Genomic DNA, 24,599 nt, shown 5'->3' with positions numbered 1-24,599 from the left:
GGCTCTTCTAATTGGCCTCAGATAACAAAGGCACCTTGTTCATACGAGAGCAGGGCTTGAGTCCCTACTGCTGCACACAAAATACTGGGCTGGATGTCGTGAAGCAGAGGAGTCAGGTCTCCCTTCTGTGCTGCCCTCTGAGGCAAACGGGCTCTCTGGCTCCAGGAGTGATTAGTTGGGGTGGGTGATACCTGCAGCTCATCTTCGTTCCTAATTCTGTTTCCTCTTTGTGTTACTTTTCTCCATGAAAAGGGAGTCAGAGGAAGAAAAAAACCCAACCCAACAGGTGAGCTCGCCTGGTACAGCTGGAGGGGACGAGAGGGAGCAGCCAGTACCCCTCCGTGTAATGGATGGTTCTCCCAAGACTCCACAGTGCATACGTGCCAAAGCCAGGGCTGGAACAGTGCCTTCCAACGCCAGCACTCTTCCCTCAAATTAAAACCTGCCATTTTCGTACTTGGGAGTAATAAGAGGTTGCCATTGTGGAGTTTTGGAGCTACGTGCTGTCAGAGGGTCCCCTCCTTATGTTCTCTTTGCTTTTGGGCAAATGAACTTGCTTCTCTGAACCTCAGTCTTCTCATCTATTAAATGAGGTGAATGACACCTGCTTCACAAGTTCAGGAAGGCTGGTGGGATAATATATGGAAAGTGCATGGCTGCAAACAAATGATAGAGAAGGGCATGCTCCCATCATTGTGTTCTTAAGGGATGATTTAAAACTCTCCCGCTTCCTACCTTGCACCCACTCATGAGGAGAACATTTATTGAGCAATGAAATTGTGTCTGACATTTTCCCAGAAGGTATTTTCTTAGATTAAAAGTATCTAGTCGAAGTTTTGCCTCATCCGAGAAGTCTTCTCTGCTTACCCTGACTAAAGGAGTTCCCTACATGCTCCCTGGCTCCCAGTCACTCGGCTTCACCTTCTTCATGGCACTTACGACTGAAATGGTTCATCTATTTGTTTCCATGTCTACTGTCTGTCTCCATCATGCAAATACAGGCTCAAAGGCCAGGGACTGCACCTGTCTTGTTTGCTGCTGTATCTCAGTACCCAGAGCAGGGTCAGACCCAGCATGGGTGCTCAGTAAATAAGGGGTGAATCAATGACAGCATCTGTCTTTCTATTTTTATGAGAATTGGCCTGAAGGAGAAAGAGAACTCCAAGGAATCTAAACAACTTCAAAGAAGAAAAAAACCAAAGCATTCTAGCAGAACACTGCCCCATTTACTTACTGTGCACTTTTACTTTCCATGTTCCGAGCACAGTGCTGAGCCCTCAAAATGGGGTATCTCATGAATTCTCCCATTGGCTTATGAGTTAGGTGCTCTTAGTGTCCCCCATTTATAGATCAGGAAGCTGAAGTCCCGAGAAGTGAAATCTTCTGCGTAAATGCATACAGTTAGTAACAGGTAGAGTTGAGGTTTGGAATGCAAGCCCCAGGGGCTGACTTCCAGGGGCTGACTTGCTCTGGACTTCAAAGCTGATAGCGCCCTACATCATCTCTACAGCTACAGCTTACTCTTAAGGGGTGTGTGTGTGTGTGTGTGTGTAAGTGTATGTGAGAGAGAGGAGGGAGAAATGATGGAGGTAAAGAGGAAATGCAGTATATGTTAACACTTGGGGAATCTGGGTGAAAGGTCTCTGGTAATTCTTTGAACTATTCTTGCAACCTTTCTGTGAGTTGGAATTATATCAAAATAGAATGCCTTTGAAAAAGCCAATGGTGGGAAGAAGATGCAACTTGTGTCACAATGAGGAAGGTACAGATCCTGTTTAGTGAGAATGAAGTCGGAGTGGGAGGGAGGCTGGGGCAGACCCTGAGGCTTAAAAGGCCAGGTGGGGCAGTCAGGTTTTCTCAGGGACGCAGTGCTTGGACAGTGATAGGTGACATCCTCAGTTAGCCATGTTTGCCCATCCTCCAACACCCCTGAAGGCTTTAAAAGCCAGCTTTTTGATCCAGCTGCTTATTCTTGAAGTTGCCCCCAGGCAGGCACATGCCCATGGTCAGGGACAGCGAGCGTCCTTCACCCAAGGTATATGACTTCCACTCCAGTGATCCATGGGCACGCCAGCCTCGCCATCCCAGGGCGGGAGAGAGATGCTGGAGTGCTGGGCCTTCACACACTGTCATGTAATTGTCCCCTCTGGAAGCAGAAGCAGAAACTCTCTGCACATGCAAATAGCACCCAGAGAGGATAATGAGCTCACCCAAGGTCACACGGTAGCAGGGCTTAGATTAGAACACCAGTATCGTGGGTTCCCATCAAGAACTTACATTCTTATTTCTTGGGGCCACCATCATTATACGACTAAAGGGCTAAGAGTTAGCCTTGAATCCTGGTTCCTTCTCTTGAAATATAGACATCATCTTTCCACTATTTTCTAAAGTACATGTCCATGGGGGAAGATGTCCATACTTATCCCAAAACATGGAGTTTGGATTTAGGCAGACCTTGGTGACATCAGTTCCTAGGAGATGACCTTGGACAAATGACTTAATCTCCTTGAGCTTCAGTTTTTGCATCTGGAAGATGAGGACAATGACATCTAGCTTGCTGAATTGTTGCAAAGATCCATTATCTTGATAGATATTGGCTAAACATTGATCTAGGTGTTACGATACAGCAGTGAACAAGACTGATGTGGGACCCACCCTCAAGGAACTTCCATTCTAGTTGGAAAAGACAATGAATAAACATATAAACAAAGTTTTTCCATATAGTGATAAGTACTGAAAAAAATAAATCTGAAAAATGGGATGATGGGAGCCATGAGTGACTGGGGATGGTTGTGCTACTTCAGCCATGGAAGACATTTCTGAGAAGGTGACAAACATCTGAGCCGGAAGCTGAATAAAAAGGAGCTGGTGTTGGCCAGACACGGGGAAGGCTTAGGGAGGAGGCAGGGCAGCCCTGGAGCAGGGACGGAGCTCAGCTTGGTAAAAAGGATGTTCCGAGCACAGCGGGAGCACGGGAAACTTGAGGGAGAGTGGGGGATACAAGGGCAGTGAGAGCAAGGACTACAGCACACTGGGTATGAAAGGGTGGGGCATTTGGAATTCATTTTAAATGCACTAAGGATCTATAAAGAGTTTTAAGCAGAAGAATGACATCTGATTTTTCTGTGTGTGTGAAGGCAGGTAATATATGAGATGCTATTAGTATAGGACCTGGCAGAGTATAGATATTTAATAAAGGGTAGCTTTATCATTGCTTATCATTCCTAGGCAGCACCACTAATCATTATAGACTTCTAGAGGTGGGTGGTCTGTGCATATCTTCATTCAAGGCGGTGCACCTGGATGCACCTGCCCAGAGGAGGGGGAGAGTAGTGGGAGATGCTCCTAGCTGCACTGACTTCCTCCCTCCTCCCTGTCACCTCCTCCACCCCAAGGCAGATGCCAACCACCTCTGCCAGGCCAAGGGGCAGCCAGGGTAGGATCACTGGGCCCCCCTCCATCTGGCTCTAGCTCTAGGCCTCCAAGCCGCCTTCACGTTGCTGTAAAAATGCAAAGCATTCCAGCCATTTTAATTACTGGGCGTTGCATAAGCCAGCAACCAGTTCATACAAAGGAACAACAGACAAAAAATGATTTTTCAACATGCCTTCAGCCTCTCCCCTTTTTTCCCCCTGAAATTGCCTCCAATCACTGGCTCCCGGGCCTTGAAAAGCACTCCAGGTATGTGCAATCTCTTTCAGAGTTTGTTGATATGACATCAAGATCTTTTTTCTCTAAATACTTGAGGCAGAGGCAGTTCCAGCTACCTTCAAGCGGTTTGGAAAGTTACTGGTCATATCCCTACCTGACACGCTAAGACTATCATAGGGGCTCCATAGCATATACACTGAGAGCTTCGTTATAAAGCAGAGTTCAGCATGTGGTGGTTCTGTCTGGGCACCAAGTCAGGGGGCTTTTAGTTTTTAAAATTCCAAAATTACCTCATTAGAAGGTACTCCCAAGGCATGAACCCTAAACAGAATATTCCAGTAATGCTGAGATGTGAAGAATTTCTTAAAAGTTTGTGATGTGATTAGAGAAGCTTCCAAGTTTCCTAATTCTGACTTTCAGTGATCTTTTTCAGTACTTCTGAACTCTCCCCTCACTAATAATTTAATCTAACAGTTTTATGGAGGATCTACTGAGTGTCAGGCATTGGATTAAGTGCTCAAAGGAGAAAACTCAATTCGCCCCTGTCATTAGCTCACTTACTGAAGAAGGAAAATGCCACTGAAATGGACAATCCCGAAGTAGTGTAGTGAATATCAAGTCAGAGTTCATCCTTGATGGGTGGCACCCAGCTTGGGTGGAAGGAAAGGCCACTTGTAGGAGATGATGCTTAATAATAATATTGTCTTAATATTAATACTGACAGTGGCCATTCATTGATGGCTGACTCTGTGCCAGGCATTCTGCTAAATCCTTTCCACGTATCATCTTGTTTATTCCTCACAACTCTGTGAGATAGACACTAATGCTGTCGTTATTTTATTAGATGGGAAAATTGAGGCACTTCTTCTTCTTCCCTTTATCCCATCCCTTCTTTGGGAATTACTTACATAGTCATAGGGGATGGAATATGCTCATCCTTAATCAACACAGATCACTAGACTACAAGCTGCTTGAAGGCAGAGGCCTCATTCACCCCTACACCTGTAGGGTCACGCCCTGGGGCATATAGATTCTCAGCGAGAATTTATCATGTGCCAGGCACTGTGCCAAGTGCCTTACTCAGATCACACAGTTAAGAAATGGCAGCGGTGTGCGTGTGAATATTTACCAATCAGCTCTCCAGGACAAAAAGCCTGATTTGTGGCATCTGCCGATTGCTGTGGTACAAATACTCCCATCATGGCCAATTTTAAGTTACCAGCGGGATGTCCCTGGTAGCAAGCAGCCCACCATGACACAAAACTTCCACCACACAGACACAAGAGCTGGACATAGCCTCAAGACCATAGATGAGAATATAATGTCATGAAATAATTAGGAAGTGATGAGTTTTAAGTATTCATTACCACATTTGTAATATAATTTGATTATAAGTTGATATAATGAAATTTTTAATAATGGCTGTGTTTAGCTACCGACTCGAAAACTTCCAGGAAATCTAACAACCAGGCTCTCATAGCCAGTGTGAGCTGGTTCTCTCACGCCTGTGGGTGCTTCGAAGCCTGCTCTTCAGCCCTCTGGACAAGTAAGAGATAGCCAGGTGAGAGGAGGAAAGGCACTCCAGGGCAAGGAAACAGCAGAACAAAGACCTAAGACATGGATATGAGAACAGAGCAACAATACCATTTAGTGTTTACAAAATGTTTTCAACCATTCATCAGAGTACATAGAGGTGATGAGATGCACAGCATTGGACTCTGAACTTCGAATTCTGGTTCCACCACTTATTAATCTTGCGGTCTTGGCTAAGTTGTTGAACCTCTCTGTGCCTCGGTTTTCCTTTCTGTAAAATGGGCATGATAATAACAGCCCCTACAACATAGAGTTGTGGAAGTTAAATAGATTTATATCCGTCAGATACATAGAACAAGGCCTGGCACATAATAAGTGCTCAGTGTTATTTATTATTTAACCCTTGAAAATACCTCTGTGAATTAGATGTTTGTTTTCCCTTGATAGAGTATAAATAGAGAGAAACTTGGTAGATGGACAAGATGGGGACTTGAACAAGTATTCTGATTCACCAGCTTCAGGGCTCATCCTGAGGGCTGGAAATCACACTGAACCCACTGAGTATTATTCTCCAGGAGGGCCTGCAGAGGTGTTCCCTGCCCAACTAAGTGTCTCTTCCGATTGGGGCCACACCTGATTCATGTTCTCACACCCCTTGATCTGGGGGTATGAGGCGTTCTGGGAAAGAAGACCCACTGGCGACAGGCACTGGGTGGCGTCTGCCATTTTGTATCCTTGTTACTTTCTGCGTGCTCACCTTCTCCAGGAGAAGGCAGGCTAGCAGGGTGGTTAAGAACATGGGCTCTTGGGCCAGACTGCTCTGGCTTCGAAGCCCAGCACTGCAGCACCCTGACCATGTCGCCTTGAGCAAGTTATACAAGCTCTCCATACCTTTGTTTCCGTCTCTGAAGAAAACAGGGATGGTGAGGATAACTCCATCTACCTCACAGTTTTTGCTATGAATTAATAGACGCAAACTGCTTAGGAGAACACATGGCACCCAGTAGGTACTCTGTAAGAATTCAGTATTATTACCATTTTCTTGTTTTGTTTTCTTTTCTTCTTCCCTTTATCCCATCCCTTCTTTGGGAATTACTTACATAGTCATAGGGGATATGGGAATATGCTCATCCTTAATCAACACAGATCACAGGCTGCTTGAAGGCAGAGGCCTCATTCACCCCTACACCTGTAGGGTCACGCCCTGGGGCATATAGATTCTCAGCGAGAATTTATCATGTGCCAGGCACTGTGCCAAGTGCCTTACTCACCACACCTCATTGATCCTCATGAAAATCCTATGAGGTATGAATTTTACCACTCTGAGGCTCAGCGAGGTTAAGGAACTTGTTCAAGGTCACGGTGAAAAAGTGAAGGATGGAAGCCCAGTTTTACTGATGTCACAGGCCTTGGTTGTTGACCCCTTTGTCAGTCTCCTTCCAGAATATTCCACTGAGAATTTTTGAGAGATCATAAAGTCCAACTCCCTTGGTTTTACATTTGAAGGGGGTTCATTGATTTACTTACAGTCACCCAGATATTGTGTGTGGCAGAACTGGAAGAAAAACCTGGTACATTGCCTCAATCTCATTCTTGAAATTTCAAGAGGATATGAAGCCATATTCAATGGCTGTTAAAAATGCACTGAGCAGTATTCTATCAGCTTGCTTCTGGATTCAGGGCCCTTTCTTTGTAATACAAATATAATGTTCCTGTGGCATCCATCCAAATTCTGAGTAAGAAAGGGCACACCTACGCCCCCAGAAATTGCCTGCTCTGTGATTGTTCTTGCCTTCTCTCCACTGCTAACCAGGCAAAACAAAAGATGCTTCTCAACTCATCCCTCTCCAGCCCTCAGTGGAAGGTACTGTGACTCCCTCTGCTTGGTTCCAACAATGATCAAGAGCTCTGAGCCCTCAAAGAGAACCCAGAGGACAAAGAGGAAATCATTAGCACTTCCAATGTCCTGATGACCCTGAGGGTATAGTGATTTTCAGGCTCTAGAAATAGCATTGGTTTGGAAAGAGATCCCTGGGTCTGAATCACAGCTCTGCCTCTATCTTGCTTGTAAGAAATTGAAGAGGCAACTTAACTTCTTTGTGCCTCAGTTTCCTGTTTTTTCTTTTACCTTTTGACCCCCTTCCCCCATTTTCCCACCCCCTCACCCAGTATCTATGTCCCATTCCCTGTATCAATGAGCTGGTTTTTTGTTTTGTTTGTTTGTTTTTAAATCTCACTTATAAGAGAGATCATATGGTATGTGTCTTTCTCGGACTTGTTTCACTCAGCACAATACCCTTGGGGTCCATCCATGTTGCTGCAAATGGCAAGATTTCTTTCTTTTTTATGGCTGAATAATATTCCCTTGTGTGTGTGTGTGTGTGTGTGTGTATGTGTGTATAAAACAATTAATTTATCCATTCATCCTTCAGTGGACGCTTAGGTTGTTTCCACATCTTGGCTGTTGTAAATAATGTGGCAGTGAACACAGGAGTGCATATATTTTTTTTGAGTTATTGTTTTGCCTCAGTTTTCTTAACCAAAAACAGACATAAAATAATACCTATTATCAACGGTTGTGAGGATTGAAGAAAATACTGTATTGGAAATGACTTGTCCATAGTTGGTACTCAACTAATGTGAGTCCCCTTCCCTTTTTCTTGTTTTAGAAATCTTTTTCAGCTTACCATTCTACAGCTGATGCATATTACATGGCAGGGAAATAATTATTTCACTCAATTAGAGAAGCCTGGATTGATGGGAAGATGATGAAGTACTAAAGGGTCTGATTAATCCTGTGTGACCATATAAAAGCCCACCTCTCTGAGCCTTTTTCTTTTCTTTTTTTTAATTATGTTCAGTTAGCCACTGTATAGTACATCATTAGTTTTTGATGTAGTGTTCAATGATTCATTAGTTACATATAACACCCAGTGCACATCCCAACACATTCTGGGCCTTTTTCTATATCTGTAAAATGAGAGGGTTGGATTTGGTGACCTACAGTTGTCTCCTAGCTCTTACCATCATATGGGTTCCCAAACACCTTCCCATTCCCTCATTGGGTGATCGGCGCTGTAATCTCACAGCACATTTGATCCTCCTGTTGTAGTCTGTACCACCCACTCTTGTTTTCATGTCTTTCTCTCCCACGAGACTGGGAACTCCTTGAGGGCAGGTCTGTGCCTTGTTCACTGTTAGATCTCCAGTGTCTAGCATGGAGCAGTGGACACTTACTTAGTGTCTGGGGAATATCTGGAGGAAGCAGGGATGAAAGGAGAGAATCCTGTCCCTTTCCTCCAAAGAGCTGATAATCACACTGTGACAAACAAGCTGTGAGACAAACAGAGAGAGTCGGTGGAGCAATGATAACGAAGAGTCCACCCACAACTTGGAAAGAAGGCTATTTGTCTTCTGAGCTCTGAAGCCATAAATTCACACACCACACATGTGCATGGCCATCTGTGGTAGCAAATCGAGACACAATAAGGGGAGCATTTGAAACCTAGAACCCAAACTAGTTGACCTGAAGGAATCATTGAATGGTGACTATAATCTAAAACACAGAAACCAAATGGATTGTAATATTCCCAGTGCAGAAAAAGTCTCGGTGAAAGAAGGGAAGAGTGGCAAGCTTGGAGCAGAGAAATGGGAAGACCAAAGAGTCCAAAGTTGGCAATGTGTGTCCGACATTTTCACCTTCCAGCAAGAGGGGCTCTTGAACATTGTTACTCCCATGGCAAAGCCTTCATCTGAGTTCAGTGAGGACAATTCTATAGTATCTCAGCTGAAAAACCCTTCTTACAATGACCTCAATCCCTGTATTCTGACTCCATACACAACAAAGCAAACTTCTGATGAGAAACTAGCCTCACACAAAGTCTTCTGATTCTAAGAAGGAAAATATGGGGGTCACATTGATATGAGTGCCCTAACCTATGTGACAATTAAATATTTCATTGGAAGCAAAGACAATGGAATTGTGGTTGGCTTGCTGGTCTCTTATGAATCATAGTATCCCCTGGAACTGATCAAGTCTGGGAACTGAACCTAGAGGAGTTTCTTGACTTAAGAAGCTAGATTCTAGAACCTCTGTAATGGTGAATTTGTGAAGGTAATACTCTGATCACCTCCCTCTTTTTTTCCCCTGCCATTCATCGGTTAATTTATTCTTTCAGTATTTGGTAAGTGCCTACAATGTGCAGATTCTGTGCTAGGCTTTCAAGATGCTGTCTAGAGGACAGAAAGACCTATCAACCACTGGGGGCAACAGAGTGTGGGAAGCACTGGGTGGAAATCTGGAGTTTATGGTGTGTGTGGGAAAGGAATGAGGAAAGAGAGGCCAAGGAGGGGAGGTCAGTTCTGTTGAGGAAGAGAGAGGCTCAGGAAAACATCCGCGAGGTGGTGACTCTAGCTGAATCCTGAAAGATAAGAGAATCCTTACAGATGAGAAGTAGGGTGGAGGGTGGATTCCAGGCAAAGAGTATAGTGTGAATAAGCCTCAGAGGCAGGAACTTGACAGCTGGAACTTCATGTTGGGTTAGAAGATGGGAATGAGGGCATAGGTTTGGAGAGATAAGCTAGGACAGGGCCAACTGTTGCATAACTACAGGTGTAGCAATCACATTGGATTCTATGGCAATGGCCCCCCAAGGTGGGGCCCTGGGAAGAGCCAGATCACAGAACAGGGCCTCATATGCCTTTCTTTGGAGTTTAAGACTTTGTTCAGAACAGAAAGCCACGGAGGACAAATGAATCATTTTAAGCAAAGGACAGCATGATTTCAGATTTATATCTGAAAAACTTTACATGAGCAGCAGGGCAAAAGTTTCATTTGACAGAGAAAGACTCTGGACAGGGTGACCAGTTATGTGACTATTGAAATTGTCAGGAAAGAATCTACATGGGCCTGAACCAAGGCAGAAATGGTGGTAATGGGGAGAAAAGGGAGGGTAAGAAGAGATGTGTGGAGTGAGAATCTATAGGATTTGGTGAAAGTTGGTGCCCTTGGTGGGGATGGGTAACACTGCATCAGGGGAAAGACAGTGGAGTCTGAGGAGGTGAGGGGACTTCCAGGTGGAATTATCTAAGGGGAAGCTGGCTATAGACTGGAGCTTGGAGAGATAGTGCTGCTTGCGGTGCCATTCCTGTGCACACAGCAGAGCAGTGGCTAGAACCAGGGTAGAGAATTAGCCAGGGAGAGTTGGAGGCTAAAAGGGAAGGGAAGGCAGCCAGGGACAGAATACTGGGAAACATCTACATTTTAGTGACAAGAAGAGTCCAAAGAGTCTGCCAAGAAGACTGAGAAGGTACAGTTGGAGAGGTGGAAATTGAAAACCCAAAGAGAATGGAATCTCAGCAGCCAAGTTTGAAGAAGGATCTGGTCAATGGTGTCAAATGCTCTTTGGACCATCCCCATCACATAGGACAGGTCAGTTTCAGTTTCAGCAGGTTCTGTTGAAGAGAGCTCAAGTGCCTTGCCAGAAACAGAATCTCCAGCCCCATGGATAGGAAACTGGCCATACTGTCCATCCCATTACCTCCCAAGCCACAAGAACACCCAGCAGAGACACTCACATGTGTCTTCTCTGCAAAGCTGCACGTGCAACCTTCAAAGAAACCACAAAGCAGCTACTCATTTTTAAAGGAAAAATACATGAACTCCACCAGCATAAGGAAGACATTAAGACAGGGTCGAGGAAGAGAAGGTCTCCCTCCACTTAATATTACCACTCACAGAAATAGTTGACTGAGCACATAATTGACTGAGCACATAGTCAAAAGTAAATAATTAATTAATTAATTAAAAAAACTTTTTAAAAAGCAAGAGCTGAAATAGTAACTCTGTTTCCCATCTCTCACCACCAGAAAACATGGGGCACAACATGTCTCTACAGCACACATGTGTTTTCTGGCTTAAAAATCCCTGGGAGTAGCTTGGGGGTGGAAGGAAATGTGAAAAGCCCAGGACTCAGGTGAATGCAGCCAGAGACTCTTACTGAGGGGTCTTCAGTCCATGACAGGACTAGTGGGGAGCTGGGGTGAGAGACACTGTGCAATTTTACTGCCATGAAATTGGCTCCAGATGTAAGTGACAAAAGGTGTTTACTCCCTGCTGGTGCCAGACACACAGAGAACCAGAAGTGCTTACCATCTCAGGTTCATAATTCCCAGGGCTGGGCAGCAACCCCACTGAGTCTGGCCAGGGCTCATGGTGATGGGTGGACCAGGGCTGTCTGTTGCTTGGAAAAGGCTATTTTGAATGTAATGATTTTCAGATGAGGACTGTGGGTTTGGGGGAAGGCACTGTGGCTAGGGTCTAGAGGGGAAAGGGAAGGGAAGAAAAGAGGTGTTTCCCTATGAGGCAACAGAACTGACACATGTCTTGTCAGCACCTACTACTGGTTTAATTTCCAGAGACCAGCTCTGCCCTGAAAGAGTGGAATCGCAGCATTGTCTGCTGTGTTCCCAGATCTCCCCGATCCCCCCAAACCCATGATTCACAAGTATGTAGCTTCCTGAGAGCATGTCTCCCCTTCGGTTGACATGGGGCCAGCTTGGGGGTGGAGGAGCTGGGCAGCTGCGGACCCAGACGGGATGCTGACTGACAGCTCTGTGGCCACTGCAGACGGGAGGGGTTAGATTCACCCACTCAAAGTGGGTGACTAGTGTGGAACTGCCTCTCCCGCCTTCTCTCAGTGCAACTGGCCGAGACCGAAGGCTGAGGGAAAGGGTGTTCTCTGGCTTAAAGCGCCCCCTAGCACCTGCCAGAGGGATAGGGCTCTGTGAGCTCTCCAAGGAGCTACTACCTGCCTATCTGAATAGTGGGAAGGGGTTGGTTGGACCAATCAATTCGACTCATTCAACCAACACTTGCTGACTTCTTTGTTACCAACACTGTCTTCAAGGGGCTTCCTCTAACCAGGAAGGGAAACCGATGAATAAACAACCACATTCTTGTCAGCTAAGTGGTATGAAAGAAAGGAGCACAGGGTGCTGTGGGAATACACTGCAAGTGATGGATGAAGACTGGGGAGGGGAATTAGAGAAGGCTTTCTGGAGGAGGCGACATTTAAACTGCAATAGGAGTTCAATGAATTTTGAAAATAAGATATAGAGACAATAAAAGACATATTTCCTGACCTTTTAGTGCTTATGACCCAAGAAGTAAACAGACAGATAAACATTTAAACAGGGCTCTATCAGAAACAAGAGCTTCAGTCTCTCCTAACACTTCACCATCACAATCTTTGTTTTCAAGGAGAGAACAGAGAGAACAAAATAGGAACTCAGTAAGTGTTGATTGAGAGATTGATGGATGTGCTTCAGTCTTGGGCACATTCGATTTGTCTCAAACCTGTTTAAATGGCAAGATCTATCTTCCTTTCCTTGTCCTTGAGAGTTTCCCATGGAATCCTAAGACTTTTTGAGGCAAGGTGGGGGCTTGGAGACCATTAAGTTATAGCTTTCATCCAATAAACACAGAAATTGAGGTCTGGACAGGTGAGATGACTTGTCCACACACACAACTCTTCTTCTGCAGCATTTGGAACCACCTCAGGTCTTTGCTTTTTTTTTTTTCCCCACCCCAGCCTCTCTTTGTCCCCCAGAAATAAAGTTTCATGCATTTCTTTGAAGCAATGTGTTTGGAATGTTTTCAAAAACTATGAAATAATAATTTAGAAAGGGAAAAAATAAACACACAGGAGATAAATCTCTGAGAACAGAATGGTATTTGTTCTGATTGGCTCAGAGGTGATTATTATCATGATGGAGAACCTTTTAGCGAGGGCAGGGGGCAGGCAGGACTGTCCATCTGTTACACACTGAACAAAGAGACTCTGAAACAAACTCATCTGCAGATCTGACATGCAAATTCAGGAGCACGAGTGGCTGGAGTTTCCATGACTAGGGTGCAAGCATTAGGTCATGAGCTGCGGCTGGGGGGCACTGAGGTCCACGAGTGTGTAGGAGAGAGCCAGGTAAGGAATCAGGCAGCTGCAAAGCAATCCTGGCTCAGCCACAAGCTGATGGTGAGAGGTAATCTTCTCACCTGTCTGAACCTTATCTTTCCCACCTATAAAATTAGGATGAGTAGTCCCTAAGGTCCTTTTAGAGGACCTCTAAATGTCTATGAGAAACTTCTCATAGATTCCAGCATCCTGTAACTTGATATAAAGGGGGTGGACATGAACTCACCTTCCCTAGAAAAGTTCCAGGAAAGGGGACATCAGGGCAGCCTGGGAGGTTTGAGGATAGCCCAGAGAGATTTTCAAACTTTGCAGTTCTTCTGAGATTTACAAATCTATCCTTGTTCTTAGCTGTCAGGAGAAGGTAGGAGAGCTGGTATAGTCATTCTTACCATTAGTCGCAGGTCCGCTCCAACTAGCTTATAAAATCGTCTTAAAAAAGTAATTCTTACATATTATTAAGTCTAAGGACACCATGACATCCATATGGATGCCTGTGAGGTCTGCTTGCTGGAGGGGCTGACCTTGGCAGTGGGGTCCTCTCCTTCACAAGGATTCATGGAGCTTATTCTTTCTCTTCCTCAGGGTGAGGACCGGGCTGAATTCTCAGGGGCACAGGGGAGTCCCCTAGAGTTAGATATTAGGGAGAACTTCCCAACTGAAAGGGAAGCTAAACTCCAAAGATGCTTCATGGACCAGCTTAGGATGGGGAGCGAGAGGAAATAAACCAAAAGGCAATTTCATTACCTTTCAGTTGGAAAAACAATCAAATTACTCTTGGTGCTTACAATATTAAGTAGTTGCCATAATCAATGCTTCAGATGCTTTCTATAAGGAACCTGCTGCTTGAGGTTCAGCAAAAGTTACCTGACTGGTACTCCTGTTCTAGGCAAGCCTTCCCTTGGAGAAAATACTGGCATTTTGGACAAAAGGATAGAGTGAAAAGAAAAAAAGAGAAGAGAGGGCCTTTATCACATAAGATGCTTATCCAAAGTGGACTTGGTCTGGAAAGGCTTATAAAACCTTCCACATGACTGGCACCATGCAAGGATAAGCAAAACTCTCAAATCCCACCAAGTATGCCCTCATTCAACCTGGATCCTTGAAGTGGCCTCTGGAGTGTCCATTGTTCCAGACTCTATGGGCTGCTGGCCATACCCACACCCAAGTCTCCTGGGACCCTATTTTGTATTCAGAGGGCTAAAAAAGCGGGGTAGCCACATATCTCAGGTCTCAAAGTATTTCTAGTGTGGTTGGGGAAATGATACAATTATATTCCATGAAACAGTGAGCTAAGTGCTGAAGTAAACATTGAAGAGGGAAAGATCTATCTGGGCCAGGCTATAGTTAGAGTTAAGGTAGAAAGGGGCTGAAAAGTTGGGAAGGGGATAGGGCAGAAAAATGTGGAAACTTGATTCCTTCCTTATAGCTACAATTCTTAAGGGGGGGGGGCGGCAAAGGAGTTTAAAAAATGTTCTCGGAAATACCATTTTCAATGAAATTTTCTCTTCTGCCATCCCAGTGTCACTTCTCTGAGGTGTAAATAGAGTTTCTGAGAAAAAGTTGAACTTGGATTTCTGAGGAGTATTTTGTTCCAAACTCTCTGCATTTCTATAGCCAAAACATTCAAGTCTCTTTCTAAACAGACTGAGTTAGGAGAGAAAGGGAGAGAGACACAAGAATAGAAAGACAGAGGACTCCAGCTGCAAAAGGGCATCTGCACGGTGACAGCTAATTACTGCTGAAGTCCAGGGAAATAAAATCTTTCTTCCGGTGCAAATGAGTGAATGGAGTTCCTGGCTGCTTGCCAAGTCATGTCACCTTTCTGTGCCAGTTTCCTCATCTGGAAAGTGTGAATAGTACTTTGTGTTTTTCCTATCGAAAAATTTTTTTGTGAGATATAATGAGGTGTGGCATGGAAACTATAAGGCAGAATCAAGATGTTACTTAGTAATAAGGAAAGTCATAGTATTAGTTATTAGCAATTATCCATTATGGCTAATGGTCTAAGATCCTGGATAGTTCTCCAGAATCTGGTGTAAGTTACCCCAGTTTTGGATCAATTCACCCCCAAATTCTTTGCTGAAGGATGGAGACTTGTCTGGCCTTGGTGGGGTTACCATTTCCTCCTGCCCTTTCTACTCAGTTTTTCAAATAAGCTCAGGGCCTTTGCACTTGCTGTTCTCCCTGACTGGTGTTCTCTCCTCCCAGATTTCCTCCTGCTCCTTCTCCTTGCTCACCTTTCAGCTAGAATGTCACCTCCTTAGAGAGACCTTCTCTCACTACCCCACAGAAAGCAGTGACTGCCCCCCGCCCCAGTGATTTCTAACCCATTACTAAGTTTTGTTTCTTCATGGTACTATCACCACAGAAAATTACCCGGTGTATTGGTGAATTCACCAGTGAATGCACACTGCCTGCAACTTTCGTGGAAGCAAGGACTTTGTTTTGCTCATTCCAACATCCAGAACAGTGTTTGTTGAATGACTTCACAGTTTACTCTGGGTGAGCGCCGGGAAACAACAGTCCATCCCCGCCTGCTCCAAAGGGCAGATGGCGTCCTCCCATCCAGGAAAGTTGGGGGTGGGTGTGTAGGTTGTCAGTTGGTCCTTTCCCCTCTGGCCGGGCTCTTTCCAGAGAAGGTGGAGAGTTAGCCTTTTCCCCTAGCCTTTCCACCAGGCGCAGTCAGGGTCTCCAGGACCTAGCCTTTGCACCAGGCCTGTGACCCGAGGACGGGCTGGTGCTGTGGCGGGAGGCAGGTGATTCGGGTTTGGGTCAGAAGTGCTCAGAGAGAAGGGTGGGTGTGTAGTCAGGGTACTGGCGAGGTGGGGCACGGGAGCGCCGCTCCGGGGGCCACTCGGCAAGCGTAGGTCCCAGGCGCGTTCCGGTTCACCCACTCCGGTGCCCACAGCCGCATTATTCCCTATAAGGATCTGAACGGTCCGGGCCGGCCCCGCCCCGTCGGCCCGCGCCCCCGGCCCCGCCCCTTTCGGAGGGCCGATGAGGTAATGCGGCTCTGCCATTGGTCGCAGGGGGCGGGCCCCGAGTGCCCGAGAGGGGGTGGCCGGGGGACCCGCACTATATCACTCGGCAGCCCGGCAGCGCGCAGAGCGGGCAGCGGGCGGGCGTTCAGACGGCTTCTCCTCCTTCGGCTCCTCCTGCTCCGCCCCAGCTCCCACTCCTTCGCCCGGAGAGACCGGCGGCCCGCAGAGTCGTGCGCCCGTGCGGAGGCAACCTCGCGGCGCCCCATCCCGTCCCGCTGGGCACTCCCAGGGCAGCGCGCCCGAGGCCAAAGTTGCCCCGCACGGCCGGGCAGGCGAGCTCGGGCTGCAGCGGCCCCTCCAGCGGCGCACGACAACTTTGGAGAGGCGAGCAGCAGCCTCAGCGGCGGCAGCGACAATGACTCCCTGGCTCGGGCTAGTCGTGCTCCTGGGCAGCTGGAGCCTGGGGGACTGGGGCGCCGAGGCGTGCACATGCTCGCCCAGCCACCCCCAGGACGCCTTCTGCAACTCTGACATAGGTAAGCGCTCCGGGTGACCCCGCCAGAGCCCTCGCGGTGCCCGCTCTCGCTCTGCAGCCCGGCCTGGGGCGCAGCTCCGGGTGGCATGGCGAGCCCCGAGCCTTTTCTCTGCCTGAGCTTGGGGTGGGGTGGCGAAACTCAGTTTCTCCGGTCGGAGGATCTGGCATAGCTGAAGGGGCAGATGCCCTGCAGAGAAAATCCACAGTGGCTGAGTGAACCCCTTGCAACCTTTGCTCTCCTTTTAGGGCCTGAGGTCCCTATTGGTCCTTTTGACATCTGGAAAATTTCCCTTTTCACTATCACCAGAGGAAGGGCTGGGGGAGAAAAGGGTGGGAGAGGGTTCCCCAAACTTGGAATGCCAACTAACTAAAGTACTGGGATGTTCAGTAGTTTTTTAAAAAGTTGCCATCCATGTGCACAAAAGTTGCAGGAGAATCTTGAAGTTTTCTGAGTTTGCATTTTAGCCTGCACCCATGAAGTTCATTCTTTTCGTTGAGACCCAACCCAGCCTCCCACTTTCCAGGCAAGGGCTAAGCGAGCTTCTTGGACTGCCAAGTGTGAGTGCATGTAAGGGGGGAAATGAGAAGAAAGCTGTGGGGTTGACCGTCTCCCAGAGGAACCATATTTGAGAGTGTTGATAGCAAGCAGGAGCGGCGTGTGTGAGGGATCACTTAGCACATAGCTGTGAGAATTCACAGGAAGGCTGTTTTTCTTCCTTGAATGTGTGTGGGGAGGGGGAGAATGAGAAATGGAAAACAGATTTGTCACCAAAAGAACAAAGATGCCAAGGGTCACATCATGGTGACAATTCCAAACTGGACTTAGTGTCTTGATTAGAGACACAGCAAGAGGTAGAACCAGTTTTTATCCAGGGCCTTGCAAGTGTCCTGGGAGAACTTGTTTGGGAGTGTTCGGGACATTGGTGTTTGGATGGCCAGAGGTGGAGTAGCAGCTCGAAAACATCTCTCCTCCTCTTTCTAGCTCATAAAGCATGCAAGTCCAGTGGCCCCTGCTCTGTGTGTGTGTGTGTGTGTGTGTGTGCGTGTGCGTGCGCGTGTACTGGGGCTGGGGTGGGGTGGGGCACGGTCTAGCTGCCCTCCGCCTGTGTCGATTCAGAGGTGAAGAATGGAGCGTGTGTGTTTTAAGTCATAAAGAAGAAGGGAAATTTTCCACTGGGTCCTGGGTGAGGGCCTCCACAAGTGTGCTGCAGGGGAGGAGGGGGGAGGAGACAGGAGCCTGGCAGGGGAGGCAGCTGAAGTTGGGAGGGGCGCTGCTGGTGGGCCCTGCTGAGCCTAGGAGAAGTCAGGGAGGTGGCTGTGGTGACCAGAAGGTCAGTCCAGTTGGCAGGCGTGGGTGTTTATGTGACCCGGGGTCACCCTTGTTAGAGGATTCCTGGGGCCCATGCTGTGCACCCTTCCCTTTCCCCGGGGGAATCTGGCTGGCCCCTCGGTTTGTGGATTGCCTGGAGGATTCTTTTGGGCTGCCTGAGGCCCGGAAGGTTTTCTTCCTTCTCCTCTGACTGCTTCCACCCCAATTCCACTTGGCCTGTCCCTCCTCACCCCCCTGGTGACACTGCCACCTGAGTAGTGCTGGGAGCTGCTACTGCTGGGCTTTTGCTCAGTGAGGAGGCCAGGAAGCTGACAGGTGGAGTCAGGGCACCCTCTTCTGCCGGACAGGGGCTTGGGTGTGTTCGCTTGGATTTTTTGGTGTGTGGGGAGATGGAGACCTCATGACTCCCCCTTGCCCTTGGCTTTTGGGTTTTCACCCTGGAAGTTCACCAGAGAACAGTGGAAACAGCAGTAAGGAGACCCTGCTTTTAATGGTTGCACTGACTGACTCTTCGGTTTCCTGCCTTGGATCTGGGCTGATGCAGAGTTTCTTGCAATTTCCCCGGATTGATTCAACAAATCCCCGCCCTCGATAAACTGCCCAGAGAAAAGCTAAGTTACTAGGAAGTACCCGAAGACCAGAACCGTTACCCGTAGCGAAAATAAAAAGGAAACAAAAAATTTTCGGTACGCTGGCACCAATCCAGCACTGTTCTGCCTGGGTTTGGTGCACTACGCTAATGGCAGGGATGAGATAATGCTTTTAAAAAATGGGAGGTGTGGATGTGGGCTGCTTGCTTGTTGACCTCGCTGCCTTACAGTACCCCGCTGGTGTCCAGTAGGTGGCTCCCGGTTTTCCTTGCTGACAGAGCCTTTCTGGTGTCCAGTCTGGGTTGAAGCTCTGCCTGTTCTCTCCCTGAAGGAAATGTGCATGAGCTCCCCATTCTCCTTGACCCTTATGACCCCACCAATCAATGCTGTAGCCCATTAAAGATGCTCAAGCCAGACCACCAGCTTCCTCTTCCAGAACCTTCCCGGCTGTTTTCTCTTTGTGGCTGAGTGCCATGTTGCTGGGCAAAGGGCACTGTATGCCTGACTTGGCCCTTTCTAAAGAACCCCCATGGCCTTCCCTCTCCTTTCTCCTCATCCACAGGTGTCTCTTTTTGCCTTTCTCCCCCCAGACCCTGGGCATTGGCACTGCTTTCTGGGTGGGGAGGAGTTAAAAGGTGTTTCTATGGCAACTCCAGGCCCTGCACCCTAGTGAAGTGTTTAGGAGAAGAATAAACTACATGCCGGCTTATAAAACATACCGTGGGGGAAAGAAAAGGACTTGGCAGCAGCCAGGATGTCTGCGGCCCCCTCCACACCACTCAGTGCCCCTGAAACTCCTGACAAAACCTTGACTCTGGAGGAGGGAAGGGAGGGGGCTGGGAATGAAGGAGGCAGCCTTGGCTGGGTAGACCTTGCTCGAGCAGCTCTGTCCAGCTCAGGAAGGGTTAGGCAATGCCAAGAGCCTTCTGAAAATTGGTGTGTGTGTGTGTGTGTGTGTGTGTGTGTGTGTGTGTGTGTGGTTTCTGCAGGAGGCAGGCAGCAGAGAGAGAGAATTTTGCTCCAGAATGCCAAGCTCTTCTCTCCAGCCTCCTTTGCATAGAGGAATGGGGCTGTGCCATGGAGTGTTGGGGGCCTGCCTCCTGAGCCTGTTGGGAATTCAAGAGTGAGGCTCAGCCTGGGGGCCCGCTGCCAGCCCTGGAGGACAGTCTCTGGATATCTCCGAATTGTTTTGACAGGGACCAGTGCCAGCAGATTCTTTCAGTATCAGATCTGAGGTTGTGGTTTTAGCAAAGAAGCCATTTTCAAAGAAGCCAGACCCATTCCCTCACACACGCGCAAACACACACACACACACACACACACACACTTTTACACTCCACACTGGGCTTTGTGACCAAAGGAAAATAAAAAGGATCAGACTTCAGAGAGCAGCCAGCCACTTGGGGAGGGGACCCAGGCTGTCTGAATCTTGGGAACCCTGGAAAGAGGAGAGCTGCTCTACATAGGAGGGAAGGGACAGCTCTCAGACTCCTACTGGGCGCAAGCACTTCACAGATCCCTTGTCCTCATCCACCCAGCAACCTTCAGAATCGGTATCAACACCCATTTTTTCCAGATGGAAAACATCAAGTCTAGGAGAGGTTGTGTTTGCCCAAGGTCACCCAGCTACTAAATGGTAAGGTGAATTTGTTCTTAGTTATGCCATTCTTCAAAGCTTTTTGACTTTCATTTACCCTTGACATTCTAAAGCAAACGACCCTTCCTTGGACTGAAAGGGAATGGAAGGTTAACATTCGAAGAATGACTTTACTTATTGATTTGGGAAAGTTTTCGTTAGAAATATGAAGAAAGCCAAAATGACCTGGGGTTTTAAGTAAATATCATCGTATGGAAGGGAGAAATAATAATAATAATAATTAGTTTAGGGCATAAAGAGAGAAAAATAAAGGAAAATTTCTAATGTTCTTTGGCTATTAGAACTGAAAGAGACCCTCAAAACCACCAAGTCACAGTAAAATAATGACTCAGTTTATTGCACTGAGACCCAGGGAGAAGTAAAGCTAATGGAGACAAGACATCTTGGGCTTCAAGACTCTTCCCCTTCTAGATGGGGATGAGTTGGGGCTGCCCAGGGCAAGATGCCCAGTCTATGTAGATGGCTGGTGTGGTGGCAGGAAGACCGGAGACTGGGTCCCAGCTGGCTGGAGAAGGTGCCTCTCCCACAATTCTGTGTCCCTTTCAAAATCCCTGGATAGATAAGGCTAGAAAATGGCCACAGAAGTGGCTTGGGTGGAGGGACTTTTGTTTGTTTTGCAGGAACAGCAGGAACCATTCAGCTCCACTGCTGAATGGCACATTCCAACAGGTTCATTAATTAAAAACAAAAACAACAACACAATTCTCCATTGCATTTGGCTTTTACCATTCCAGCCAGTATGGACAAGGAGGCCCCTTCTTCTAGCTTTTGTCATTGTCAACTCCTGGGTGGCCTTGAGAGGCAGCGTGGGGTGGTGGAAAGGCTGTGGGGCTGGCAGAACTGGGCTTTAAATCCTTCCCCCGGGGCCTGTTGGTGGTGTGCACTTAGGCACGTTACTGGATGTCTTTAAGCTTTGGTTTCCTCATTTATAAAAGGGGAATAATAATTTGCAACACCTTGGCCCTTTAAGTTTTCTCCACATTTTAAAAATCACAAGTATTCTAAGAATACATTCTACATCCATGTGTGTATGTAACTGTGTGTACATGTGTATCCATCCATCATCTACCTATCTATCTATCACCTACCTAAAATTCAAAAGGGCTAATGTCCTTTTTGACCACTTCCTCTAATTCTAGCTTCTTCTCCAGATTGTTTTCTCCCTATGCATTTACATACATAGGTACCCAAGGGAAATTTATAGTAGTTTTTCCCTTAGACTCATGAATGGTAGGATACCATAAATAGTGGAATACAACATACAGCATTCTGCTTTTTAGAACTGAACAATGTGTATTAGGGCTTGTTCTCTGTTAGTACACATATATATCCACTTCATTCTATGTATAGTATTCCATGGGATTATAATTTTTAAAAGCTAACAGGTATAGAGTGGTTGTTATGTGCCGGGCACCATTCTAAATAGTTAACATGCATTAACTCATGTAATTCTGTCAATAGTCCTATGAAGCAAGTGTGTCATCCCCACTTTACAGATGAGGAAACTGAGGCTTAGAAAAATTAGATAACTTGTTCCCAAGATTATAGCAGAGCCTGTATTTAAAACCCAGCAGGCTGGTTCTAAAATATAATCAACTGCTATACTAGATGTTAATTGCCTTATATTATATAATATTATATATTACTCTATACTATTATATTACTATAATATGTATCCCTGTAAGTATAGAATGTATTTATTTAGCCATTTCCCTATTGATAGGTGTCTAGGTTTCTAATAGCTTTTCCTGTTTACAAAGAGCACTGCTATAAACAGTTGTCTAATTCTCTTGTTCACGTGTGCAAATATTTCTTCATAGCAAATATACAACAGGAATTACTGGACATAAGTAGGTATATTTTACATTTTAACAGCACCTGCCAGTTTGCCCTCCAGAGTGGCTCTGTTCATGTAGTTTCTTTTTGGATGTGCAACATGAAGGAATGGAGGGACCGTTAGAACCCTGTGCTGGAGAGACTTCCATGCCTCTCTCAAATGGGAAAGCAGTTTATAATTTTTCTTGATTTTTCTGAGGTTTTTTCTTGTTGCTTATCCTTTTGTCCCTCCAAAAGAGAGCAAAATTAGGGCCACTTAGATTAAGTTGATGGGAGTATTTTTATAGGGGGAGAGAGAGGCTTAAGTGCCCGGAAGGCCATGGCTCTTGACTTGATGCAGTTTGGGAATCATTTGGTTGAAGATGGTTTTCTTTTTTTTTTTACTTTCATAGTAAGCAAGGGGCCTTTCATTACCTTAAGTTGTTTGACTTTGGGGTTTGCCATGAGCTCAGGTTTAGGCACATGTGGCTGTATGCTGAAGACATGTGTGCAGGTTTTTATTTGCTGACTCAAAGATGTCCCCTTGTTGACTGGCCCTACCCAGACTTATGGTGACAGTGAGGGGACTCATCCCTTTGTTTCTCTACTGCCCTTGCTGTTGCATTTGGATGGTGCTTGGATGGGAATGGTGGGAGGCCATGGGGAATGGAGATGGACTGCGGAGAGGAAAGCATGGTGGGTTCTAGCCAAGAAAGATGCTGGGGTCATTATAGGAGCTAGAAGGGCTGGTTTAAGAGAGAATTTCACTGTCCTGATTAAAACCCTTCATTGAACTCTTGGGATGAAGTGTCATAAAATGGTTCTAATGAGGACCAGTCTGATCCCTGCCTCCTCCTTCATCATCCTCTCATCACTGGCCCTTCCAGCTACTGCTGTTCAGATTCTTCGTCTGGGTCTTGGCCCATGCTGCCCCCAGGTTTTGAACACCCTCATCAACTTCCCATTCTTCAGGTCTCATTTCCCTGCCCACCTCCCTGGCATTGGAGTAGAAGAATAGTCACGCTGTGCCCACATTTTGAACATGCTGAAAAATACTATCTTTAGTGAAACCCAAATTCTCCAAAGCTGCGTGGGAAATTCCCAGAGTAGGTCATTTTTGGGCTGGGAGAGACCTAAGGGCTGTATTTTACCCAAAGGGACACGTCTAACCCCTCTGAGAGAGGAAGCACCTACTCTGCTGTCTGCATTACTTCATCAGTCAGGTCCCATCTTTGGGCCATAAAGCTCCATTCATACTCCCAGAGAAACAAGCCTGGAGATTTCTAAATGCCACTCCAGCAGGGGTCACCAAAAATGATAACTACCTTTCCCTCAGGTGTATTTACTGTGCTTCAGGCCCGTACCAAAATCCTTGCTTGCCTATCTGTCACCCTGTGAGGGAGACATGACCCATCCCAGCTGCCTGGTGAGTGATCTGAGGCTAGAGGGGTAAAATTGCTTGTCCAAGGCCATACCTCAAAGCAACAGAATCTACACTTGTTTCATCTATCCAAAAGTTGTGTTCCGAATCAGGATATACCAAGGGCTAGGACTCTTTAGCCCTGGAAGATGCTACCCCTTTTGCAACTTCCTTCACATTGTTTTTTTGACTCCCGACTCCCAGCATTCCCCTTAGTATGCTTCTCTTTGATTTTCTTCCATAGCCAACCTCTCCAGCTCTGGCCTCCCCTGCTGCCCCCAATTTTATTGCCGTGTGGTTCTTTTTTTTTTTTTTCTCTTTTTTTTCTTTTTTTAAGATTTTATTTATTTATTCATGAGAGACAGAGAGAGAGAGAGGCAGAGGGAGAAGCAGGCTCCCAAGGAGCAGGGAGCCAGATGCGGGACTCGATCCCAGGACTCTGGGATCATGACCTGAGCCGAAGGCAGACGCTTAACCATCTGAGCCACCCAGGCGCCCCAATTGCCGTGTGGTTCTAACGAAACTGAGCCTTGAACCCTATTTCTAATCTCTATCGCGGTGCTCCTTCCACTGAACCAGTCTTTTCAATGCTGAGGACTATTTTTATTAATTTTCTCTCGAAGTTGGGAAAAATTACCCGCCATATTTTGCATGTCAATGATTTTTCCATGAAAGCCAGTTAAAATATATTTATAATGGCTGATAATAGCCATTTTTTCTGACATAATCAGCTAATACACAAACTAATTGCAGCCAAAAGCAATGAAACTTGGTGTCCTCTTAAGCTTGAGAAGTTTCTCATGGGTTATTGGATGGTTTATTGTATGACTTGGGTTGGCTTACTGAAGTGCCGAAGACAGCTCATAGACCCTTGGTAGATCACTGTTCTTCACTCCTCTGAGAGTCGTTCTTTAGTTTTACACCAGTTCACCATCCCTCCGTGTGGGCAGGCCCACACATTTACGACTCTTGCAATCTTTCTGTTTATGCACAGCGCTAAGAACGGGCTGGTGGAGCTAGCAGGTAACCCACATGTCCTGGTTAAGTTGCATACCCTTCCAGTGGAGGTGACATGGGTTCAGGTGTTTGTCTTCCTGTATTAATCTCTGATGGG

The 24,599-nt window shown here is 46.6% G+C and overlaps 1 protein-coding gene across 1 annotated transcript in view; it reads left to right on the top strand.

Annotated features, from left to right (window-relative positions):
• The first annotated feature begins 16,260 nt into the window (after positions 1-16,260).
• The window catches only part of TIMP3 (TIMP metallopeptidase inhibitor 3), a 59,204-nt gene continuing 50,865 nt past the window's right edge, over positions 16,261-24,599 (top strand). The window contains exon 1 of the mRNA XM_045872650.3: positions 16,261-16,674. Within this exon, the coding sequence (XP_045728606.1) occupies positions 16,554-16,674 (121 nt within the window). The 5' untranslated portion in view covers positions 16,261-16,553. The remainder of the gene's footprint in view (positions 16,675-24,599) is intronic.

Source organism: Mirounga angustirostris, unplaced genomic scaffold, assembly GCF_029215605.1.
Source record: "Mirounga angustirostris isolate CCGP_5_RB_7025 unplaced genomic scaffold, mMirAng1.0.hap1 SCAF_5, whole genome shotgun sequence".
NCBI lineage: Eukaryota > Metazoa > Chordata > Mammalia > Carnivora > Phocidae > Mirounga > Mirounga angustirostris.
This window is presented reverse-complemented; position numbering and strand designations above follow the sequence as displayed.